Here is a 23,031-nt window from a genome sequence, read left to right on the forward strand (position 1 = left end):
GGCTCTGTAGATCTCGGATACGTGTGACTCTTAAAGCATCAAGATGAGCCCTTCATATGAATCATATCTTATTTATCATGAAACCGTAGTTTTTCTCTTTTATCTATAATGTATCTGATGATGTGGGTTGGAGGAACTGCGGAACGTGTGGCAAGGTTAGAAATTAAATGGGTCATTAGGCTCTCTTATTAATTAGCCACGGTTAAAAATCGAAAATTGAATTTTCTGATTCGACGGATGCATCGTCGATGTATCGTTTCAACTCCTACCTACGTGTTCCTTGACGCTGGTGGAGTGGGATTGCGTTGCATGTGCTAAGCCAAAAAAAAATTCATTCTATTTACATGTGGGTGAATCTTCTATTAACTTTGGTCGGTGATTGTTCTATTTTATCTTTATTATTATTTAGATATACTAGTATATAAATAAAAAATATGAAGGGATCCTAAATTTGAACCGGTATATTTACTTATGATAGGAGTAGAGTGTACTAGTAGACTAACACATGCAACACAATCGACTCCACCAACCCAAAGGAACACGTAGGTAGAAGTGAAACGATATACCTACGATGCATCCGTTGAATATAAAAAGAAATAAGAAATAAGCCTAATGAACAACTTAATTACTGACCTTGCCACATGTTTCTCGGGTCATCCAATCCCATCATTGGACACATTATATTGTGAGTCATATTATTCAATTTTTCTCGATAAAAATAAAAACCTACGTTTCTTAATTTTGCAACTTCAGAAATGCAGAAAGAGGTGGTTTTGACGACTGCACCTCCAACTCATCAAAACTCCTTTTTTTTTGTTTTCTTTTCATTAGTGTCAGCGGTATAGATTTTAGACTTGAGTTTTTGATAATAGTAATAATAATAGTAATAATAATAATAATAATAATAAAACACTAACATAATTAAAATGAAAAGACTAAAATAAAGTTTACAAACTAACATGTTAATTGTATATGTTAGAGCAGAATTTAAAAAACTAACATGATTAAAATAAAAAAAAACTAAATAAAAATTTGAAAGAAAGTTACATGCCGTTCTAAGACTATTTCTCGAACGGGAGCTGTCCTCCCATACCCACGAACGAAGGGCTACTAAAAATAAATATAATTTAAACTTGGTAGGAAAAAAAAAAAGGAAAAATAATCTTCAATCCTTTACTTTAGCCTATCAAGTTTGGTTAATATATAGGGGAGAGTACGGTAAGAAAATTCTAAATTGGCAATGTGGGACTAAAGAAACAATTAAGTTTTTTCCACCTTAGGTTCCAATAATCCCTCACAAAAGCTTAATTTTTTTCTTTAAATAAATAATTAATTAAAACAAAATAAGCAAATTGTGGGCTTAATGACATGTCTTTTCAAAAAACTAATCTCATTAAATGAAGTAAATATTCATATGAAAAAGATGAAGTGAATTAGATCTTGAGCTAAGTTACGGATCATATGTAATATATCTTTGTAGATTTGCACATTAATGATCATGCATGCATGAATACTTTTTTTATTCATAATCGTAATTATCTATACATTCTCTTATATACCAGAGTTTTACTATAGGAAAATGTATAGAGTTACATCTTATGTGTTTTTTCAAAGTTATAATATTTTTATACCTCTATAAAAGAATAGTAAAAATAAAAATCATCAAAGGGTTTGGGCCAAAGTTCAACTTTATTTATACTCTAATATATATATATATATATATTGTATTCTTTAATATGTTCATTGGTGAACTTATCAACTTATTATTACCACATAAACCACTTGTTGGAAATTATACAGAATTAAAATAAAAGAAACCAAAAAGACAAACCAGAGTATCATACTTGTTGGAAATTTGAAATATCTTGCCTTAAATAATGATGCCTAGGATTTTAATAGAAAGACATGCATGGATCACCATCAAAAAGCAAATGAAAGTGAGTGCCTAAAGCTTCGGATTATAAATGATAGATACATCTGTGGTTTCCACCACAACAGTTCATGAAAACACTCATGTTAATCCTCATGAACACAAATAAATAAGATCGGAAAAACCCAGGCTGCTGCAGATGCTCCCAAGAACAAAACATCTACCGTCTACAAAGATACTGAGCTAAGGTATCGATGTATGTTAGTCAAGTAAAGTGCAGTGCAGGACAAGGGTAGTACCGGACGTGTTCGTGCAGTGACATTAACTTTACCTAAAGTCCAACGACAACTGCAAGAACATTGAGCTTTGCACCCTACAAAATTAATTACTTATTCTGCTCCAACCTTCGAGGCGGCAGATTGGCATGGAAACGAACGCATGCACCTTTGTTTTTACCCTATAAAAAGAAATAATAATATAGCAGATATACAAGTAGTCTGTTCCTTGCATTCGTAGGGTGTATGACTTCGGTGTTCGTAGCCATAGATTTCCGTGAGGCTTTTCAGGGCTAAGTTGAGGCAGGTAGAACGCATGGGATCTCGTTGTTTGGAGAGAAGACGAAGGTGGGGGTGGTGCAAAAAGGAGGCAACCTTTTGAGCTCAATTATTGAGTGTTTGATGTGTTCTAATTTGAAAAAAAAGATTTTTTTTATACGTTATGCTAAAAATATAAAATATATAGATAACATTAAAATATAGTACAAGGTTGATAAAGGATGACAAGAAGATGAGAGAGTAACGAGTCTGATAGGATGTCCATATCTTTCATTGTTACGGCGAAGAGACTTTGGACTTAAATACCATAGAGAAAAAAATATATAAATATTTACAATAATAAAATAAAAGATTGGAACAGTTTGGTTGAGTGTCCGGTTCTTCAGTTGGTCCGGTCTGCACCTAATCATGCAAATGTTGTTTTTCTTCCTGTCTACATCTTATTTAGATTATGCTGTTCTCGAATATGCCTTGTGGTGGACCATTCTGTAGTCAAGACTCTCTCTCTCTCTCTCTCTCACTCACTATTTGTGTTTTTTGATTGCACCAAAAAGTTACAGAAAACCTGTTCTCCAATGTCTTGATACGAGAATAAAAGAATCTTCGAATAGATAATTCTCTGTTCTTTTAATTTGAGCTCTGGTCACAGAAAAACCACCAAATAGTTCTCCTGCTTAGTGCTTCAATGGAACTGTCGAATGCTTCCTTTGCATGGCCACAGCAGGCCATCTTAGATCTTTCCCAAGGGGCCAAACGATGCCTCAGCAGTTCCAACTGTGTCAGCAACTCAGCGCACCACTCAGCACCCCAAAGAGAGAGAGAGAGAGAGAGAGAGAGAGAGAGAGAGAGAGGATTCTTGTGCTGGTCTAAGAGTTAAAGGCTTAGTAAAAGAAACAGTAGGATTCCATCGAGCAGAAGAATCAGTGAAAACCTTGGAAGGGAGATTCACAATATCACCAGCTCTATGCACGACCACATGGTGAAACCAAAACGATGCGACAGCTTTAAAGATTCTACCTCCAACTTCACTCCAGGAAGCTTCATATTCTCCGCAAGCTGAACGACTCATTCATGCACAACTTCCTCCTGTGTCAATACAGGATTAATCTTCCTCTGAAGGAGAATAATACTGCCACAAATCCACATGCCTCGTGGTAAATCAAAGCTGCATCTGACCACCTTTTCAAAAGCTCCCTTGTTGGTCTCTGACAAGGGCTAATGGGTAGAACCTTACACTGGATGGTCAGGCATGATGGTTCTGCACGTTGTACCAGTAATTTCCATCAATGGTACTTGGTAGAACTATTGATGGAATCATCTGATCCAATCCATGGTGCAATCGGTTTGCTATGAAGTTTGTAATTACAAAGTGAAGGAGGCTGCAGCTTTCTATCTTCAAAACTTTTGATGGGAGATATTCTTTATCTTTCACATTGATGTCTCCAAACCTTATATGTTGCAATGAACAAGCTGGTCATGGAAACAGCCAATCTACTTATATCGATGAGATTGTACATGTACTGATCCTTGCTGAATCCCATATCGACAGGGTTTCATGAACCTGCACTTATAATCTTCTGATGTGAGGTGGAGAACCGAATCATTGTGTTGTAAAGAGCTCTCTGCAAACCTGGAGATGGTATGATCCGTGCCAGTTCTCTGCGACTAAAGCCATCTATCTCCATTTGCACAGGAAATCTGTCAAAACATGTTCTTACCATCAGCAGGCGTCACACTCCACTGGCTTTTTGTCAGTTGTTGCGCTGGTCGCACTCTGATGTGTTCCCGGCGCCGGGACCGGGGGGGAGGGGGGGGGGGGCGGTGGGGTCACTGTCATGTCCCTCTCACATCCCTGAAGCGCAAACACATACCATCATTTCTCCTCTTGGGTTCTCATCCTGTTCACTGTAGAAAGTCCCAAAGCATAATGATAAGCTGAGACTAACGCTGTTCTTTATTTGCTCTTCCGATGAATCTCATTCTACGTTCTTTTTCTTCCCTTAATATCATAAAAAGCAACCATGAAGAAGAAGGAGAAGAGAAAGAGTCAGAGTTCAAGCGTAAGGACGTAGTGCTGCCAACAAGGCATCGATCAATTAATGGCAGGCTTGTACTTGGTGACGGTGGTAATAAAGTTTGGATTTCCCGAGGAGATCACCGCGTCTGGCGCTGACCACAGCTTCGAAATCCATTAACAAATGATGCCACCTTTTGCTTGTTTAATCCCCACCACTCTGCTCGAAAAGTTCTTCCTCCATGCCTGCTACCCTCCCACTGCGGCAATGGAATAAAACAATACTACGATTGCCACCTTGTACAAGCCTGCAACCTTGCCACTTTGTGCTGGTCACCGAGGGATCATCGCTCTCAACCCCTAACAGTGCCTAAAGCCTCGGATTACGAAGTGGATTTATCGAGCCTTAAACTCGATCTGTATCTCGTTTTGATGAGATCCATCTGTATCACGTGCGTGGGGCATGTGGGCCTCGAGAATATTGGGACAGGATGAGGGAATACAGGAGGAGAGGGAACGACGACGAATGCTAGCCGTCAGAGGGGCCGAGCGTAGGGCCCGGATCGACCGAGCCCCATGCACGTGGAGAAGCAGCTCCGGTGTCGCCGGGCATCCCAACCCGGTGTCAGCCATGGCGACAGGAAGATGAGCTGTGAAGCCATTGCCGTTGCCGATACCTCCAGGCTTCTCCTCCGCTTCTCCTGTCTCCACACACGTGTAGCCAGAACATGAATGGCGTCCATGCATGGGAGGAGATTAGAACAAGAAACTTAGACTCCCTTTTGATCTTAATGATGTTCTTCAATGAGTATATCAAGACTGCAAAACATCATGTACAAAAATGGCTGTGCCAGTGCGGGAAAACTGTAACTCAGGAAGATGATACATGCCCTTCATGTCACCAGGCGATCGAATAAGCTTGAAATAGATCACAGACCAGTTGGCTTTGGCTTTGGCTTGATGTCCCTGGTGATCGAAACGTTGCTAATACTTGCTTGATATCAGTGGTGGTGGAGGCTTCTTCACTTCTTTCTTTAATGTTCAGCTTAATGGCAGTTTCCCAATCCCTTCCACCATATCCCAACTCACGCAGCGCACCTCAAGAGACAAAGTGGGCAAATAAGTTCCAGTCTGTTGTTGTCAAATGAACAGTTCTCCTGCACTGTTCTCAAATACCAAGCACAGGACCCCCCCATCTCTCTCTCTCTCTCTCTCCTCCTCTCCATTAATTACCTGCAACGCCCCTTCACAACCCTTTCCATGAAAGAGGAAAGAGATCTTACATTCTCTCTCTCTAGGTATCATACCTCTGCATCCTTCAAATATATACTCTCTTTCTCCCACTGGGTCAGTCTCTCTCATCTCATGCCTAGCTATCTGGGAACCCTGCAATTCCTTCGCCTCTTCCTGCCATCCTACAGCATTTATTATCCTCTTGCTAGCTCCTAGACATTTGCCATTCTCCTACCACCATCCTAGTCTTGTCACTCTCTCTCTCTAGCTTCTTTGTAGTTTATAGTCTGTAAACACAACACCTATGGAAATCATAACCCACTCATGACCTAATAATCACCCAAAAGCTTCTATTTATTCCACCATTCCACACCATCTCCTTTTCATTCGCCACTCTAGTCCACCACCTATCTCTGTCTCCCTTTCCCAGTATCAACCCTTCCTCGTTCTTCCAAAGCGCTCTTCACCTAAACTTTAATTCTCAGCAGAAGAAAGACTCTCTTCATATTGGTTGTCTTGATCTTCCCGTGCCTGCTCCGTTGAGCTTAAATGGCAACCATCTTTCCTGATCTCTCACTCCACATCAGTCCACCAGCGATCTCCGTAGACGGAAGCTCGGTGACGGGGGTTTTCTTTGGGGAAGCAGCGACGTCCATCTCCGGCAGAAGCGAGGGCGACATGGGCCATGATCAAGCCTTCTTGCACCACGACCAAGGTCGGGAGTTCGACCATGCCGAACCGACGCTGAGCCTAGGGCTGGAGGCGCCGGGGTCAAGTGTCGCTGATCGCCACGACCTACACCACCGCGATCACCACCACCATCATCACCATGACCAACTTCGTCACCCTCAGACCTATGGATTTAAGAGGAACTCACGATCGGCTCAAGGAGGGAAGAGGAGCGTCAGGGCTCCAAGAATGAGGTGGACTACCACCCTCCACGCTCATTTTGTCCATGCGGTGGAGCTCCTCGGCGGCCACGAGAGTGAGCACACCAACTCAAGCTTCCTCACCGTAGAAGAAATCATTCTTGTTATGGTTAGGAATAAGTAATGATATGACCCTCCTCGAAACATCGATCTTGTCAGGAGCTACGCCAAAATCGGTCTTGGAGCTGATGAACGTGAAGGACCTCACGCTAGCTCATGTAAAGAGCCATCTGCAGGTAGTTGCCTGCTGATCAATTATTCCCTTAATGTCCTGCACGAGTCCTGATCATGCTACTAGGGTTAGGGTTTTGTGTTGTGTCGGGACATCCCTACAAGTGAAAAAGGACAAAATGGCATTTCTCGAAGTAAACTTAGCATGGTGGTCGGTTTGATCCTTTCCCTTTGGTTAGTCTGACATTAATCTTCATGTGCATGTGGTTGCAGATGTATAGAACAGTGAAGAGCACTGACAGGGGAGCGGCAGGTACTTGCATATTCCTTCTCTTTCACAAGAAACCTCCTACAAAATGTCTTTGGTGTTTGTTCTATAAGGGAGTCCGATACCATCACTCAGTCATCTCACTGATATCACAACCTCACTGGTGGTTGTGTTGGCCTTTCCTTGCTTGAATTATTAGTCTGCTGTCTGTCCCAGAAAGCACAACCATTTTGGATCTTAGTGGTGGGTGAAATTGTTTTGCAGGCCAAGCTCAGGCAGAAATGTGCTTCAACCAGAGGAGAGGGATGGAGGAAGTGGAGGGAGGACTGTCATGTGATAAAGCTGGGAATGAGATCACCCCTCCTTGTAGTTCCCTCAGCACGCCAACCCCACCAACACCACAATCCAAGTCTCCTAGGTCTGTCCACTCCATCCATCTCCTCCTTACTGCATCAATCTATCTATCTATCTATCTATTTGTCAGATTTAAGTGTTTTCATGAATAGTTTCTTATTTTAGTTTGCCTGTGTCGGCAATGTGCTAACATAGTTTGTTTGGTGCATTGGAAGTAAACTTAGATCGAGTACCATTTCCTTGGTTCAATCAGATGGGTAAGGAGGTAGAGCAGTAAATAATGACAGGTTTCAGAAGCCTGTGTCTGTAGGTATTAGTTAATAGCTGTAGTCAAACAAAGTTGTCTTGATCCAGTTACCCTTGTATTCTTTTACTGAGGTTGTGGTGATTTAAGGACCAAGGAACAGAAGTGTATCATGTGTTTGACCATTGGATTTGGGCCTATTGTTTTTGTCTTGCACTCATAGGGGGTTGCTTTCAATAATTTTAGCAAAGGTCATTTTTTTTACCTTTAAGGAAGAGAGAGAATTTGACTGCATTGTTCTTAATGTTCTGGACCCATTTATCCCTTAACCAGAATGAGAATCGAAGAATTAATTATCCTCTAGCCAACATTAAAAGGATATATTTATATATATTACGTAGTCAATGAAGAATGAGAATTTGTTCCAGAACTTTACTCAGAATATCACTAAAACAAATGCAACTTTTGGCATACCAATAGAGAGAGAGAGAGAGAGAGAGAGAGAGATCAACAGTGCCTTCGAAGGAAGAAATAGACCTTAGCAAGTAAAAAGAGAGCAATGTAGTAACATATATGTCATCTCATCTCATGGAATTTCAATAAAAGGAAGAAAGAGTTCCAAGAATTGCCCAAGAAAACATAGTAAATATTGTTATACATTGCATCACACATTCCTTTTGAATGAATAACCAATTACACATGAATTAGACCTAACATTTATGTGGAAATTCTAATACAAAATGAGGTTTTTTTACCTCATTTTCTATTATATAATTGTTCTATCTTGCCACTTGAATGTAATATCAGGTTATCTGACCTTAAGTCTGAAAGCATGAAATAGAATCTTATTTTGACCTTTTTTTTTGTGTGTGTGTTTTTCTGAGGCAAGGCTAATACTCATGTCTCACATATTTCTTATCTATGAGGTGCTTAGGATGCCGGATTGTCCCTGTCCCATTTGGATCGAATGTTGATTGTTGTAGCTAAAAACAATGACAAAGGACAAACACATGAATTGGTAACTTCCTGAGAGAGTGATGCAGATTCAACAGTGAATACTGTGCATACTGTTGCTGTTGAAATTGGATGTATCTGTCATAGCAACAAGCTCATTTATGTATCTCATCTTTTTCTTTTTAACAAAAGCAGCAACTTGCTTTCCAATTAATTAAAAAGGTCTTAAGATAGTATAACCCAAAAGATCTGCTGAGTGTAACAGAGAAGAAAGCTCAGATTATTCCAAGTGAAATTAGTTCTATTGGTTCTCTGTTCCCCTCACGAAAGACTTGATTGAGAGAGTAAGCAACAAAAGTATAATCCAAAAGTCTTTATTGCCATATGGCATTTATCTTTGCCCACTATATTTCTGATTCGATTGTCTACTTTGTGTGCAGAGAGCTAAATCCATCTGGAGAGGGGTGTGCTTGGAACATTGCACGCTTGCTAAACAATGACAATAAGGTAAATAGACAAAAGTTTCTGAGTGTTTTTCGGAGGAAATTATAATTACACAGTCGATTCAAGCTTCAAGATACACATATATAGAGCGAAGAAAAAGGGATTGCCTTGTAAGTGTCTGAGTGCACACCAAACTCGGTGAGATAGTCTTTACATATACTAGTTTAGTGGAGGTGGTGGAGAACTTGTTTCAAATCAATAGTAAATCATGAGCTCATAAAGCATTAAGAAACATAATTTTTTCTAGGTTATGAAGTCACAGGATGCAATTTCATCGTGTTTCAGCATATATATATATATATATCAATCACTATAGAATTAATCTCAAACAAGAAGATGCAATCTATTTTTTTTTCCTGTGATTAGGTACTACTGATGGAGGATCAACCACAAGAACTGAGACCAACTCTGGTGTCACCCTCCATGCCTCCCCGGATGCCTAACCTTGAAATCACATTGGGCCGCCAGAGTTGGCAGATGGCGTACGCTGAAACTTCAAACGAGATGACTCTTCTCAGGTGTTTGTGAAGTTAGGAGGTGTCCAACTACATCATTTTTCATGTCGACGAAAAATGGAAAGAGAAAAAAGAAAGAAAGAGAAGAAATCCTGCTGTTTTTGAGCTTTCATTGAGGCTGGAGAACTAAGTGATGTGGATGTAAAATACTTTGGATAGCATTTGAGTCGACTACTGTGTGCTGCGAATGCTGGTTGGAGATTGCGCAGATCATTTTGAAAACATTTCACATCCCAAATAGTAGAAAAAAGATCTTCCAGATTAATCTGTGGATTTCCGATTACCAACAGAAGTCAAACCTCCTACCCTACAAGAAGACGACAGAAGTCAACCTTCCAACTCGCTGAAGCAGTCATCGGTCAGCCCCAGGTTCCGAAAAAGAAAAGCCCACAGAAAAACGATGCAGGATTGAGCTTCCGATTTCATATCCATGAGAAAAGTAGATCATGGAAAAGAAGACTGTGGGCGAGTGAGAGCACACAGAAGGAACAGCGAAAGGCATGCAGCATATCGTGTCCCTTGGTTTTCCTCCTGAAGCCGAGAGCTCTTTTTATACAAGAGCTCTCCAGCTTGTTTCTAGCTCAGGTCTCTCGTCTGCTACCTTGGCCATGTCGAGCTTGATAGAGATTTGGGGTGCAGAGCTCGAAAAGCTTCGCAAGAAACGCCATGACGGCGTCTTCTCGTCTGGGGGTCGAGGCAGCGTCAAGAAAGAGGGGGAGGCATCTCTTCTTGGCTTCCCACGCCTGAGTCAGGCCGTGAAAAGCAAGTTGCTGCAGCAATCAGAAGAATGCATCGACTCCGAAACCACTCTGTCGATTCTTGTAGATTGCTTTGGCCTTTAGATTCAGTTCTTGAGGCATGTTCAGCTTCAAAAAGTTTTGTATGCATGTATCTGTCTCAGTACGCTCCCGTATGTACTCATGCTGTTATATTGGCGAACATTTGCAATCATCCGATCTCTTTCTCTGCGGAACACTATCTTTTAAACTTACCAGAAACATTACACTCCTGTGAAGTAGAAGGCGTTCTTGTTTTATACCCAGAAACATCATAACCGAGAATTTACATCACAATAAATCCTTGTTTTGAGAAGATACGATAGGCATCATGTTATTCAAAGTATTTCTAGTTCTACTATTATCTTCTTTCTTCATGAAGTTCGCAGAAAGTCAACAATCAGGACAAAAGTTTGCGTAAAGTCAACAAGAAAGACAAGGGAATCAAAGAGTGCCCATGCACACAAAAAGGAAGAAGAAGATGCGGTAGATCCTTGCCAAACAAGAAAAACCCTCCAACTCAGCCCAAATCGCCATCAATCATCTAGATCATTTCTAATCCGTGTCAAATTGTGTAGGCGTTGATGTGACACCTACGCGGTTCACCGAGCAATTCCCTGCAGCGGAAGCCAATGGGCTGGGAAAACCATTGCGTGACGCAGCCAATGTGGGGGGCAACAGAGATAAGAAGAGACGACCGTGGAGCTCAACCCCTGCTTTCTTCCTCCTCCTCTCGATATATACTTAGCGAAACCTGTGTAGCTTTGAACAGGAGCATTCTGAGAAGAAGTAGCAGAGATGTCAGGCTTTGTGGGAATGTGGGTGGGTGGAGTCATTGCCAAGCTCGGGAGTAAACAGCAGAGCACCGGGACTTGCAGCTCCGCCAGGCAGGAGGAAGACGAGGTGAAAGGAACCGAAGTACTGCTTACAGCGGAGGAGGAAGCTGTTCGGGAGAAGCGGCGGCAGAGGAGGACGACCACGCTCTCGGAAGCCACCGTTTGCATGCTCATGGATCGGTTCGCGCCCAGTTGATCCTTAAAACATGTATGTAAGTGAGGGCAGACTGCTTCCTACTGTTCTGCATCTGCCGCAACTGCAGAGCAGGAGATATACTCCTAAATCTGTGTGAAATATATAGGGAAATATTGATATTATGATCACAAGGTATAAAAATCTTGTCTACTGCGCACGATTGATGATGAAGCAGAAGAGATCAGGACAAGCTAATGAACTCCTCTCTGCTGTCCTGATAAAAGGATTATTAGAAGAGATGACGAGGAACAGACCACACACAAACCTCCCCTGCAACTCGAGCATCATCGCATTCCTCCGGTAACCCTGTCAAAGTCGGGGATTGCTGCGTGAATTCTTCTTATGTACGTAATTTTTGTTTGAATCCACGGACTTGACTCTTCAACTGTCCAATCAATATGTCACCAAACACAATTTCAAAAGTGCACTAAGATCTTTTCGGGAATGCCATTTAATATATACGAGGAATTATTGTTCACTCTGGGATGAACTCTTGTATAGGATAAACCCGAAAAAGCACTTCTAGGAGAGAAGTAATTTTTTGACTGCTTATTAAAGCCTGAATCTTCAACTGTCCTTATATCATCATATTTTAATCTCCAAGAGAAAGAAACCTACGACGCATGAAAACTCAACAGCGAGACCTCTTCCCACTCTTCTTTTCTTCTTGCCCACGCACAGTGAGACCTCTTCTTACCCATGCACCACTGGCTCCATTGCCGGACGACGAGCCGATCCACGTTCCCACTAGCACCTCGATGCCATCGATCCCCAGTGCTCCATGGCGCCTCAGATTTAGGGAGGGAGGCCAACCTCTGGAGCTTGTCGGAGCTTAAGCTGGAGCAGTCAGGGAACTCCTACGAGATCTCGAGGAGCTTGAAGTAGACGACGAAGTCGGTCAGGTTCTCAAACGGCGACGGAGGAGGAGGGGGCCGGGGCCGGGGCCGGGGCCAGGTCCAGGGCGAGCGGGGCGCTAGCGGAGGGATGGTGGTGGAAGAGGTAGGAGCGCAGTGTGTGCATGGGTGGCAGGGGGGAGTCAACGGTAATATCGTCTTTCAGAAACTATAGAAAATTATCTAAAAATATATTAATCAATTTATAAATAAATTGTACTTTTATTTAATTAAAATGCTTCGGAGCTAAAAAAAAAAAAGAAAAGAAAAAGAAAAGTCGAGAAGAAAGTATGTGCGGGGAGGAGCGTCGGCGAAATCCACCCGAGGCTGCGACATTAATTATTCTTCTCCGAAAGAATCGAAGAGGAAGCCATCGATCAATTAAGCGCCGGAATGCAAACGGACGGGATGCTTGACGCCGTGAAAGTGCTTTGATGCTGCCGCGTGCGGTAGTGGTCGGGAGGAGGGAGAGCGAGGCCCCACCTCCGACGCAGCTCCAGATCTGCGAAGGAGACGCCGCACCCTTTTCCGGACCACCCGAGACGTCTCTCCTACCCGGTTCTTCTCGCCCGAAAGCTACCTGCCCTGCGATTGGAGGTGCCACACTTGTCACCGTCCCATCCTGCAGTCGCGAGGCGGGTGGACGCGCTGGTGTTCTGCAGTCAACAAGCGTTGCTCTTTGGAACTTTCGACTAATTAGTCCAACGTCGTCTTCCCCAACCAAATCCCTTTCCTTTGGCACGCTCTGACGCGGGTGATGGAGAAAGAAAAGCTAGAAAACAAAAAGGAATCGTCTTTCTTTTTGACTTAAGTCTGGATTGCCAATTAGAGAATTAGGTTTCACGGCCACCTTTCGATACTTTAGAACCTTCATGGTCGCCAGCAACAGAAAAGCACCTCCTTTTCGGTAGATGAGGAATATAAACAGGGGGATATGACACTGGAACGAATTGATCTGGGCTTCGATTCTAACTATTTTGTTGCTCGATTTCCATCTTCCTGAGGTATTGATCACATCAACAATAAGTTCTCGGAATTCCTTTTTTGGTTTTGGTTGCTTGGTTACCCAATCAAGGAATTGCAGGAAATCTTCTTTCGTCTTTCGGGTTCCTGTTTCATCGTGAAGGCTTGTGTATCTTAGATTATTTTCTTTTTTTGTTAGCATACTATTACGGATTTCAGTAAATCATTTATGCGATCAGTCGTTTCCTTCGCTCTATTGGATTTGGGGCAAGTGCTGTTCATGGAGCCGTCATGTATGGTTGATCTTGTTGATCGTGGTTCTATAAATGTGTTATGAGGTTTCATTCTGCGGGATATGATGTCTTTTTGTTTTCCTCTTGTAATTAATAAGTTTTTTTTCCTACCATCAGGCACAATTTTTAGATATGAGAGGCTTGTTGTTTGGGAGAGTTTGTTTTTGTAAATTATTTTGCTTCCTTCTTTCATTTATGGGTCTGCAATTTATGAAGCAAGGCTTTTGTTGCCTATAAGATGAACCAATGCTCTGTTAAATTGCCCTACATATCAAAATTGTGATACCCATTTATTATTTTATTCTCAAATTTGTTTGCTAAGTTTGACTTACTTTGTGCAGGAAAAATCTGCTGGTGACAATTAAAAATCTAGCTTGATGGTTTGGTTAAACAAAATCTTTAAAGGTTCCAATCTTAAAATTTCAGCTGGTCAGAGTCATGGCAGTCATGCAGATGATGTCTTTTGGACCGAACCCTCTAGTTCGATAGTAATCCCTTTTGCTTAAACTCTCCTCCCTTATGCTTTACTGAATTTCTCCATTATGTAATCTGATGTTTTGCGATACATAATAAATTCATTATGCAGTCATAGACACTTGTAATTTCTTTTTGAAAATGAGAATCTATGAAATTGCATACTTAGATCAAGCATTTGCAATGGAATTAATGCATAAATATTTTTTTGCGGCAGAAATAGGGATTGGTTGGTTAAGATTTAGAACTGCATTTCGGTTGATTTAATAATTTGAAGCATGGAGGTGGAAGTACTGTGACCTATATTGACCATAGCCAATAATGAAAATGTGGTTCATCCTTTCACGATCCACTAAATTCATCAAATCTTGTGATTACCTTTGAGATTTATCTCAAAGACTCTTCTACCTAAATTTAGGCACTTCCGTATATTGTATCCGTACCTGAGCCCATCTTTGATTTTCTTTATCTTTGTTAAGAGTAGAAAGAAAGAAGAAAAGCAAAGTTAATATTTTATTACATGATTTTGAGCTTTTTCGAATGCAACCAAGCGAGACTATAGGCGACATGTACACCCGTTTCACGAATGTCGTCAATAATCTAAGAGTTCTTGGTAAATCTTTTTCAAATTTTGATCTCGTAAGCAAGATCTTAAGATCCCTTCCAAAAAGGTGGAATCCTAAAACAATCACAATACAATAAACAAAAGATTTAAATATTTTTCTACTTGAAGAACTAATTGGTTCGTTGATGACATATGAAATGGTGCACAATGCACATGATGAACAAAACAACTTTACTAATTTATAAAGATAAACAAGTAGACAGAAAGGTACAATATGTCTATGGCTTGGTGCTGCTTTTTCAATATTGCAGAACTATTATCTTGTGAAGTCCCTCTCAATTAGTAACTTTAAGTTGCCGTGGTTAACAGTCCATGTAATATACAAACACCAGAAATAAAAAGTTGCATCATTACTTCAGATGAAATATCCGTTACTTGTTCCCTAGTTAATGATAATATACCTAAATAATAGAGAAGAATAAAGAGGTTTGCATATATTTTTTAAATATGCCAAAGGATGTTGTATAAAACTACTTTGTTAATATGCCAAAGGATGTTGTATACAGTCAAAACATGAATCCTTAAAGTGCCTGCTGTAGCTGTGTTGGGATGTACCAATGACTCATTGGTTGCTTTTTACATATGTGTCAAGGACTTCAAGGAAGCATCTGATTCTTTGAGTTATATTAGTAAATATATATTTTTTAATGTTTGGAATGAACTTCATGAGAACTTCTTGAAAAAAATAATTCTATGTATAATATTGGAAAAATTGATTGTTTGAAATATACTTTATTGGTACTTCTTAAAAAAATATTGTTTTTCTTTAATATTGATACCGAAAACAAACAAGATGAATATTTAATTTCAGATAGATTGTTCACTGTTCTTCGATAATATCGTTAATGAAATGTTAATTTTGTTATACTTCATTAAGGTTATTGTTAATTTTGTGGTGTTGATCCATGTTGGTAAGTGAATTTGTTCTTGATGAAAGTTCTTCAGGGTTGCTTGTGAAGCTAATGGTGCCAGATATAGAGTATGCAATTTCTATAGATTTTTGGAATATTGCACTTCTTCATAATTTGTGGGGTTCTTTAACTAAGTGAAATCAACTTCCACTCCTTACCTTCCACTGCTGCATGTATAAATGATCTGAGGAGGCTATTTGTTCTATATATTTGCTTGTTTATCTCACTTTATGAAATCCTGGATGTTAGGATGGCAGGCAGGGGTATGAAGATGAAGATGTTGATCATGCTATAGCAGTTTCACTATCAGAAGAAGACCAGAGGGGCAAAGCTATTGGTAAGTACTCTCACTGCTATAGTAATCCAGCTATTCATTTGTATTTAGAAAGTTGTCTGTGTCAGTTAATTGTCCCCGTTTCTTATGGATGTGACATAAAGACAACTAGATTATCATGGAAGATCTTATCATTATAAGAGACTCCTTGATTTTATCCAACTTTGGGCCTTAACATTCTTAAGCATTTCTTCTGTTTTATTTTTAACTTTGAGGGGAGTGGATATGTTATTTATTGATTAGTCAACCAAGGGGAAGTAAAATCCGGATGTTTGTTACCGACATGCCATTCTCTGCAGAAATAGGAAATGTTGTAGGAATGTGGAGAATTCATTGGAGCTTAGCATCCTTTGGTCAAAAAAGGGAACATGATGGCTAGTCAGCAACTGATAAGTGATAGCATAATTCATCAACCACTATGGTTTATAGCTTAGGGACCCTTTTTTTTTCTTGTTCTTTGGAAAACTATTGATTTTTGTTTAACAAGGACTTCTCAGTGATTGCAAAAGGCGCTCGGGCGCTCGCCTAGGCGCTCGGGCGAGGCGAGGCGAGGCCCGAGCGCCTCGCTAATGTCCCAGGCGGCGTGCTTCAAACAGGCGCCGCCTGGGCGCTCGCCCGAGCCCAGGCGCTGGGCGCTTCAGGCGAGCGCCTGGGTAAACCAAGGCGACCGAACCAGAATTTTAGGTCTGGTTCGGTCCTGGTTCGGTTGTTAGTTGGTTCAATCGAACCAACTAAACCGATATAACCCCAACCCTAACCCTAACCCTAACCCAACACTAACCTGCTGCCGCTGCCGCTCTCGATCCCGATCCCGATCCCGATCCCGATCGCGATCTCGTCGCTCGCTGCCGCTGTCGCTGCTCGCGCCTCCCGCGAGCCCTCCCGCGAGCCTTCCCGCTGCTCGCGCCTCCCGCGAGCCCTCTCGCTGCTCGCGCCTCCTGCGAGCCCTCCCGCGAGCCTTCCCGCTGCTCGCGCCTCCCTCGAGCCCTCCCGCTGCTCACGCCTCCCGTGAGCCCTCCCACGAGCCTTTCCGCTGCTCGCGCCTCCCTCGAGCCCTCCCGCTGCTCACGCCTCCCGCGAGCCCTCTCGCCTCCTGCGAGCCCTCCCGCGAGCCTTCCCGCTGCTCGCGCCTCCCTCGAGGCCTCCCGCTGCTCGCGCCTTCCGCTCCCTTTCCCTTTCCCGCTCGCCGCTGCTGCCGCTGCCGCCGCTCGCCGCTGCTGCCGCTGCCGCCGCTCGCCGCTGCTTCCTCGTTTCTCCATTAGGCTCAGTATACTCTTAATATTAAGTTTATTTGAATTTTGAAATGATTAATTTTCTGTTAATAGATTAATAATATATTATTTTGATTTTAATGTTGTTAATTTTTATTTATTTGAAATTATTGTTAGGTTTCAACATAAATGACAAGTGTAGAGAGCAACTCAATAGCATATTTTTATTTAAAATTTTAAATAATTATATTATATATTTTTATAATTTAGCGCCTCGCTTCGCTCGGGCGAGCGCCTAGCGCCTCGGGCGTTTGTGGACCTTGGCGCCTTTTGACGTCTAGCGCTTTTTAAATCACTGGGACTTCTAGCTGCGAGCCTTCATCTACTGCATCACTACCGATGATTTAGTCATGACATCTCAAAATTAGTTCATATACAATATTTTTGTTTCTCAGCATTTACAGATCGGCAACTTGGTACTGAAATTCCATTATCCTTTTGCATTTATCTTTTTGCATTTACAGATCTGCGACTTGTTTCATTTATCTTTGTGCATGAGGCCATGGTATAATCTTAGTTTACTTATCTTTGATAGATAATTTTCTTCAAACATCATACGTTTCTTTTCTTTAGACAATAAATCTCATCTGGAGGAAGATGAACAGCTTGCAAGGGCTATGCAAGAGAGTTTATTTACAGAATCTCCTCCCCATCGAAATGGCCAAGTTTATCAACCTTATCCTTTTTTCTTTCCTTCATTCTCCAGGTACTTGTTTCAGATTTGTTTGCCTACTTCTCTTATCATTTCATTAGTTTCACAATAAATCATGACAGTTATAAATCTCTGTGCTATAATGTTTTTCTAAGAATCAACCTTTAAAAAAGTTACTACCAGCAGTGCGCTAAAATTTTAGCCTCTTCGTTTCCATTCAGAAGCTTAAGCCCCTAATAAAGGGTCCAACATGAATGACAACTTTTTTACAACCCCAATCTGATAGATGAGTCAGGATTTATTTGGTTGTGATGTTAGATTTTTTACCACTGCCAATCCATTTAAAACCTTAAGCCCCGTTAGAAAAGAGCCCGTCAAACAGTGCATAAATGCCAATATGTTCTCAATTCTACTTCAACTAAAACTTGTCATCTTGAATGTTTAATTCAGCTGTTTGATGCAAACTCAACATGTGGCATGATAATTAAGGTTTAGAATTTCAGAATATACTGTTGAATGAATCACAACAACTGATTTTTGAGCCTTTTCTATTCTACCCACAATCTTGAAGGCCATTTTCAGGTCAAAGCATGGGATTCGGGATTCTTTACCAAGTCTATTGTAAAATGATCTATGATATTTCCTGCTTGCAAGGAAATGTATCACTAAGAGCAGAAATTTTGAAAACCCATCCTGAAACACATGAAATTAATCCTGAACAAGTATTAGGATTATTATCGCTTCTTATAGTTGATGATGTTGTTAACATTGTACTTGTTAAGACAGGATTTGACACCTAAACAACATTCTCATCCTGAAGACTACTCTAAAAGTGTAAGCACCCAAATTGTTCTTATGGTGCTAGAACTGCTAAGTGGAAATCAAACTAAATAGTGTAAGATATTAAGTTGCAATTCAATTAATGTTCTTATGCATTCAATTAAGTTGCAAATCGACAAGTCACCAACTTGACCATCCAAGAAATGGCTCCTATAGCTTTAAGCAAGATATATCATGCTATGTAATTTCCAGTTGAAATACACTCAATAGCAATTTGCATTCATCCTTGACAAACTCCTCTTGGCTTAGGATTGATTAAAGAAAGATAGTTCTTCATTATTTTGAGAAATAGTAACCTTAGATTTTTAATGTGCTAAATAATTGCTTTGATATATTTTTGGTTTAGGAGATGTGCGGGATGTAACAAAGAAGTTGGTCATGGTCGCTATTTGAGTGTTATGGGTGCTGTTTGGCATCCAGAGTGCTTTCGTTGCCATGAGTGTAATAAACCAATATATGACCATGAGGTGAAAAATTGGATATTTTATTGTTGTCATCTTTGGGTTAGATTATGTCTCACTGGCTTTTTTGATGCAGTTTTCTATGTACGAGAATCATCCTTATCACAAGTCTTGCTACAGGAAACTGTTCCACCCAAGATGTGATGTCTGCAAGCAATTTGTAAGTATTTATCTGGCTATTGAGAAGAGCATTCCATAGTGAATATAGGTAATTATCTATATAAAATGGAAGCAGATACAACCTATATATAAAATTATGATGTATATCATGTTTCAAGCATGTTCTAAAATACCAATCGGACTGCTATCTACCATGGGCAGTCCGGCCTAGTATTGGTAATGGAACATATGTCTTGGTTTGGCTTGATTCTTTTCACTTGTTATCTTGATACTGTACTAGCCCAACATGTTGTTGAAATTGGTACAAATTAGTATTCAAGACCTTTATTTTATGTAATTTAGACATCTGATGATCATCACTGAAAAAACAATTTTACAGTACTTTTGTTGAATGAGAATTATATTCAACCACGAGAAATATTAGGTCATCCATGCATTCAAGGGACGTATATTTACAAGCAATTAGAACTATGCAAGTAATGTATGGACCAAAAGTTGCTCCTAATTGTCTAATTGTTGGATCCTTATGTTTCTTGAAGGTGTGACCAGTGAGCAAGGCATCTAATTGCTTTTTATGAAAAAAAGATCTTTTATCCTAGGTCAAATGTCTCTCCAATTATCTATCTACCCAATTAAATAGGGTCCTGTCAAGCGGTTAAAGAAGCATGCCTCTTAAATATTGTTCATGCTATTTATGCCAGTATTTATTTTTGTTCTGAATTTCTTTTTTCTGGATCTATTGTCATAAATGTTTCTGCAGATTCCAGAAATTAGAGATGGCCGAATTGAATACCGAGCTCATCCTTTTTGGGGACAAAAGTACTGTCCTTTGCATGAGCGTGATGGCACTCCTAGGTGCTGCAGTTGTGAAAGGATGGAGGTTGGTACAGATAGTCATTCTGAGATAGTCCTCCACTTCACAATAATTCATCTTTCTCCAAGATTTGTTATATTTTTTACATAATAATAGCTGTTGCTGAATGCCAATTTCATTATGCTTTATTTATTTTAACAGATGTTCCTTAACATCCTCATACAGTGTTACTTTCTTTTCCTTATGTTGAGTTTCAGTCAATGGACGCAAAATATGTGACTTTAGATGATGGCCGTAAGCTTTGTCTTGAGTGTCTTAATTTTTCAATAATGGATACAAGCGAGTGCCAACCCCTTTACCTTGATATACAAGAATTCTATGAAGGTTTAAATATGAAAGTGGAACAGCAGATTCCATTGCTTCTAGTTGAGAGACAAGCTCTTAATGAAGCCATGGAAGGTGAAAAGAATGTAAGTCAAAGAACAAAACCTTTGAGTTACAGAACATGAACTTTAGTTTCTTAGACTATTGCTAACAATTTTCTTTTGAGTGCAGGGGCATCATCACCTCCCTGAAACTAGAGGTCTTTGTCTTTCTGAAGAACAAATTGTTAGAACTGTAAGAATCTTAGGCATTTTTCTTGTCAATTTTCCAGTCGTTTTACAAGTTAGATGTGATAGTTTTGTTTAATTTCATTGATGAAAGAAATGTCCATTAGATTTTGAGGAGGCCAATAATTGGACCTGGAAACAGACTCATAGATATGATAACAGGGCCATATAGACTGGTACGACGGTGTGAAGTAACAGCAATTCTTATACTCTATGGGCTACCAAGGTAATGTTTATTTATTTTCCACTGTTCAATATGATATTGTTAGCTTAATCACATCTCACAGTCATTTTCAAAAGATTATCACGTTTTGGCTGTAGTACCATAACTCTACTTACATATTCAACACTGAGCCTTTTCTTTTATCAAATTCTAAAACAATATTTACCAAGAGATTGTTGTCATACTCATATTGAAAATGGTGGAATTTATAGAGATAGTAATACTACACCAGCAAAACTAGTGAATGATGACATCTGTTTTTTTTTTCCTTGCAAATTTTGCTTTAATATTTGGATTTGTCTTCACATGCAGATTGCTAACAGGGTCAATACTGGCTCATGAGATGATGCATGCATGGTTACGCCTTAAAGGTATGTACCTCATTCTGGTTATGCCTTAGAATGGCAAATCATGTCATTCTAATTCTAGATATTAATTGAGCATGAGGATCAGACAATATAGCAGACAAATACATAGATATAAATGACTTAGCCAAAATGTTTGTGAGAGGCGTTGTTTCTTCTTGGCTTCTGGCCTCACCTTGGTCCAGGGAAAGGATTTTATGAGGCCTACATTAGGAGGAGAAACCATACATTAGTTCCTGGCATAGTACTACATTTATCTCGCTCTCTCTCTCTCTCTCTCCCCCTCCCCACCCCAACATCAGAATTATTAGAGGAGGATACAGAAGCAGTAACAGTTAGGAAATCTTGAAAACCATGGTGATGATCCTAGCCATATGAACTTTTACTTACTGTTATTCATCTTTCCTTGCTTGTTTTCTTGTTCCTCGTCTTAACAGTTCAAATACCAGCAAGCTATTTCCGTTGTCTATCTTCATGAGTATACGTACTGGAAACATAAATCTGCTACTGCAATTTGTCTGAGGTTACTGCACTGTGAGTTTGCAGGATATCGAAATCTTGATCCTGACGTTGAAGAAGGCATCTGCCAGGTGCTGGCTCATATGTGGCTGGACTCTGAAATAATATCAGGGTCAGGTAGTAATGCTGCCTCCTCTTCGTCCACCAGGCCGTCGAAAAAAGGTGCCCGAACTCAGACCGAGAGAAAGCTAGGGGAATTTTTCAAACACCAAATTGAATCGGATGTTTCACCGGAATATGGAGATGGGTTCAGAGCAGCCAATAGAGCAGTCGATCAATACGGTCTCAGACGTACTCTCGACCATATTAGCTTAACAGGGAGATTTCCATAGTAACAAGCCTGATTTCGGTTGGTGACATCGATCTCTTTTCTGCTACGGAATTTGACAGATAAAAGCTACATATGATAAAAGCAAACGAATAATGTGAGTCCAGCCAGATAAAAAGAAAGAGAGAAATACAAAGGTACAAAGTAAAGCAGTTTGTTCCATTTGGAATTATGAGATCTTGATGGGTTGAGTGTTGTTTTCAACAATTCGCTAAATTATGCAAGTTTTATAGACTCGTTTTGAACATTTGAGGTTTGTATCTTCTCAAGTTGTGTGTGCAATGATCATAGTTAGTTGTGGATGCAAGTATAAACATCTGCACCTGAGTTGAGTTTAGCAAAGAAGAAGATTCTTTACATCAGAAACATCGGCAAATTCTTGACTTGCGTGGTCTAAGGTTATAAAAAAATTCACTTGTACAATTTCATCTAATATCGAATTTAAATAATTAGAATAGCCATCCTTGGTTGACGAATCAAGTCAAAAAGCTAGCCCTCGAAACCAGACAAGAGGCAAGCAGGTTTTATCTAAACTCTTATGAACTCTATTAAACTCCCTTCATCTACTTTATTGTCTTAAGTATCGAAGGGGTCAGGTTAGGACATCCCTCAATACTAATCGCTTATACAGAGCACCTCAGGGTGATCATAGGCTGATCGCTTATACGCTTCTAGGCAAGGCTAAGGTACACCTTGGGATGATCTCAAGTTTCCTTCAATAGATAAGTCCCTCCTCAAGATGATCACAGGTCAGTCGTTGAGAACTTGCAATACTTTGGGAGTCCACCTATTAGCTCGGTTGCCCTCTCGGGTCGCACTCCAGCTCAAGCATGGGCCCCTAGGATAGATATGTACCTTCGGGATCAAATCAGGTTGTGTTGACTCCTCGATCAATAGTACCAAGGTAACAATATTT

General features: G+C 40.4%; 2 protein-coding genes across 2 annotated transcripts; both read left to right on the forward strand.

The window, feature by feature from the left end:
* Nucleotides 1-5,655: 5,655 nt before the first annotated feature.
* LOC135582428 (probable transcription factor KAN4) lies at nucleotides 5,656-11,540 on the forward strand. The gene is made up of 6 exons (XM_065159988.1): nucleotides 5,656-6,656; nucleotides 6,760-6,836; nucleotides 7,045-7,084; nucleotides 7,304-7,457; nucleotides 9,032-9,098; nucleotides 9,462-11,540. The coding sequence occupies exons 1-6, from the start codon at nucleotides 6,221-6,223 to the stop codon at nucleotides 9,621-9,623; spliced, it is 936 nt and encodes a 311-aa protein (XP_065016060.1). The 5' UTR covers nucleotides 5,656-6,220; the 3' UTR covers nucleotides 9,624-11,540.
* Nucleotides 11,541-12,710: 1,170 nt separating this feature from the next.
* LOC135643252 (protein DA1-related 1-like) lies at nucleotides 12,711-22,362 on the forward strand. The gene is made up of 12 exons (XM_065159987.1): nucleotides 12,711-13,315; nucleotides 13,909-14,055; nucleotides 15,827-15,914; nucleotides 17,756-17,888; nucleotides 19,021-19,141; nucleotides 19,212-19,295; nucleotides 20,016-20,135; nucleotides 20,327-20,539; nucleotides 20,625-20,687; nucleotides 20,788-20,906; nucleotides 21,216-21,274; nucleotides 21,815-22,362. Exons 2-12 carry the CDS (start codon nucleotides 13,945-13,947, stop codon nucleotides 22,117-22,119), a joined length of 1,416 nt encoding a protein of 471 aa, XP_065016059.1. The 5' UTR covers nucleotides 12,711-13,315; nucleotides 13,909-13,944; the 3' UTR covers nucleotides 22,120-22,362.
* Nucleotides 22,363-23,031: the final 669 nt, after the last annotated feature.

Source organism: Musa acuminata, chromosome BXJ3-7 (genome assembly GCF_036884655.1).
Source record: "Musa acuminata AAA Group cultivar baxijiao chromosome BXJ3-7, Cavendish_Baxijiao_AAA, whole genome shotgun sequence".
NCBI classification, from domain to species: Eukaryota; Viridiplantae; Streptophyta; class Magnoliopsida; order Zingiberales; family Musaceae; genus Musa; species Musa acuminata.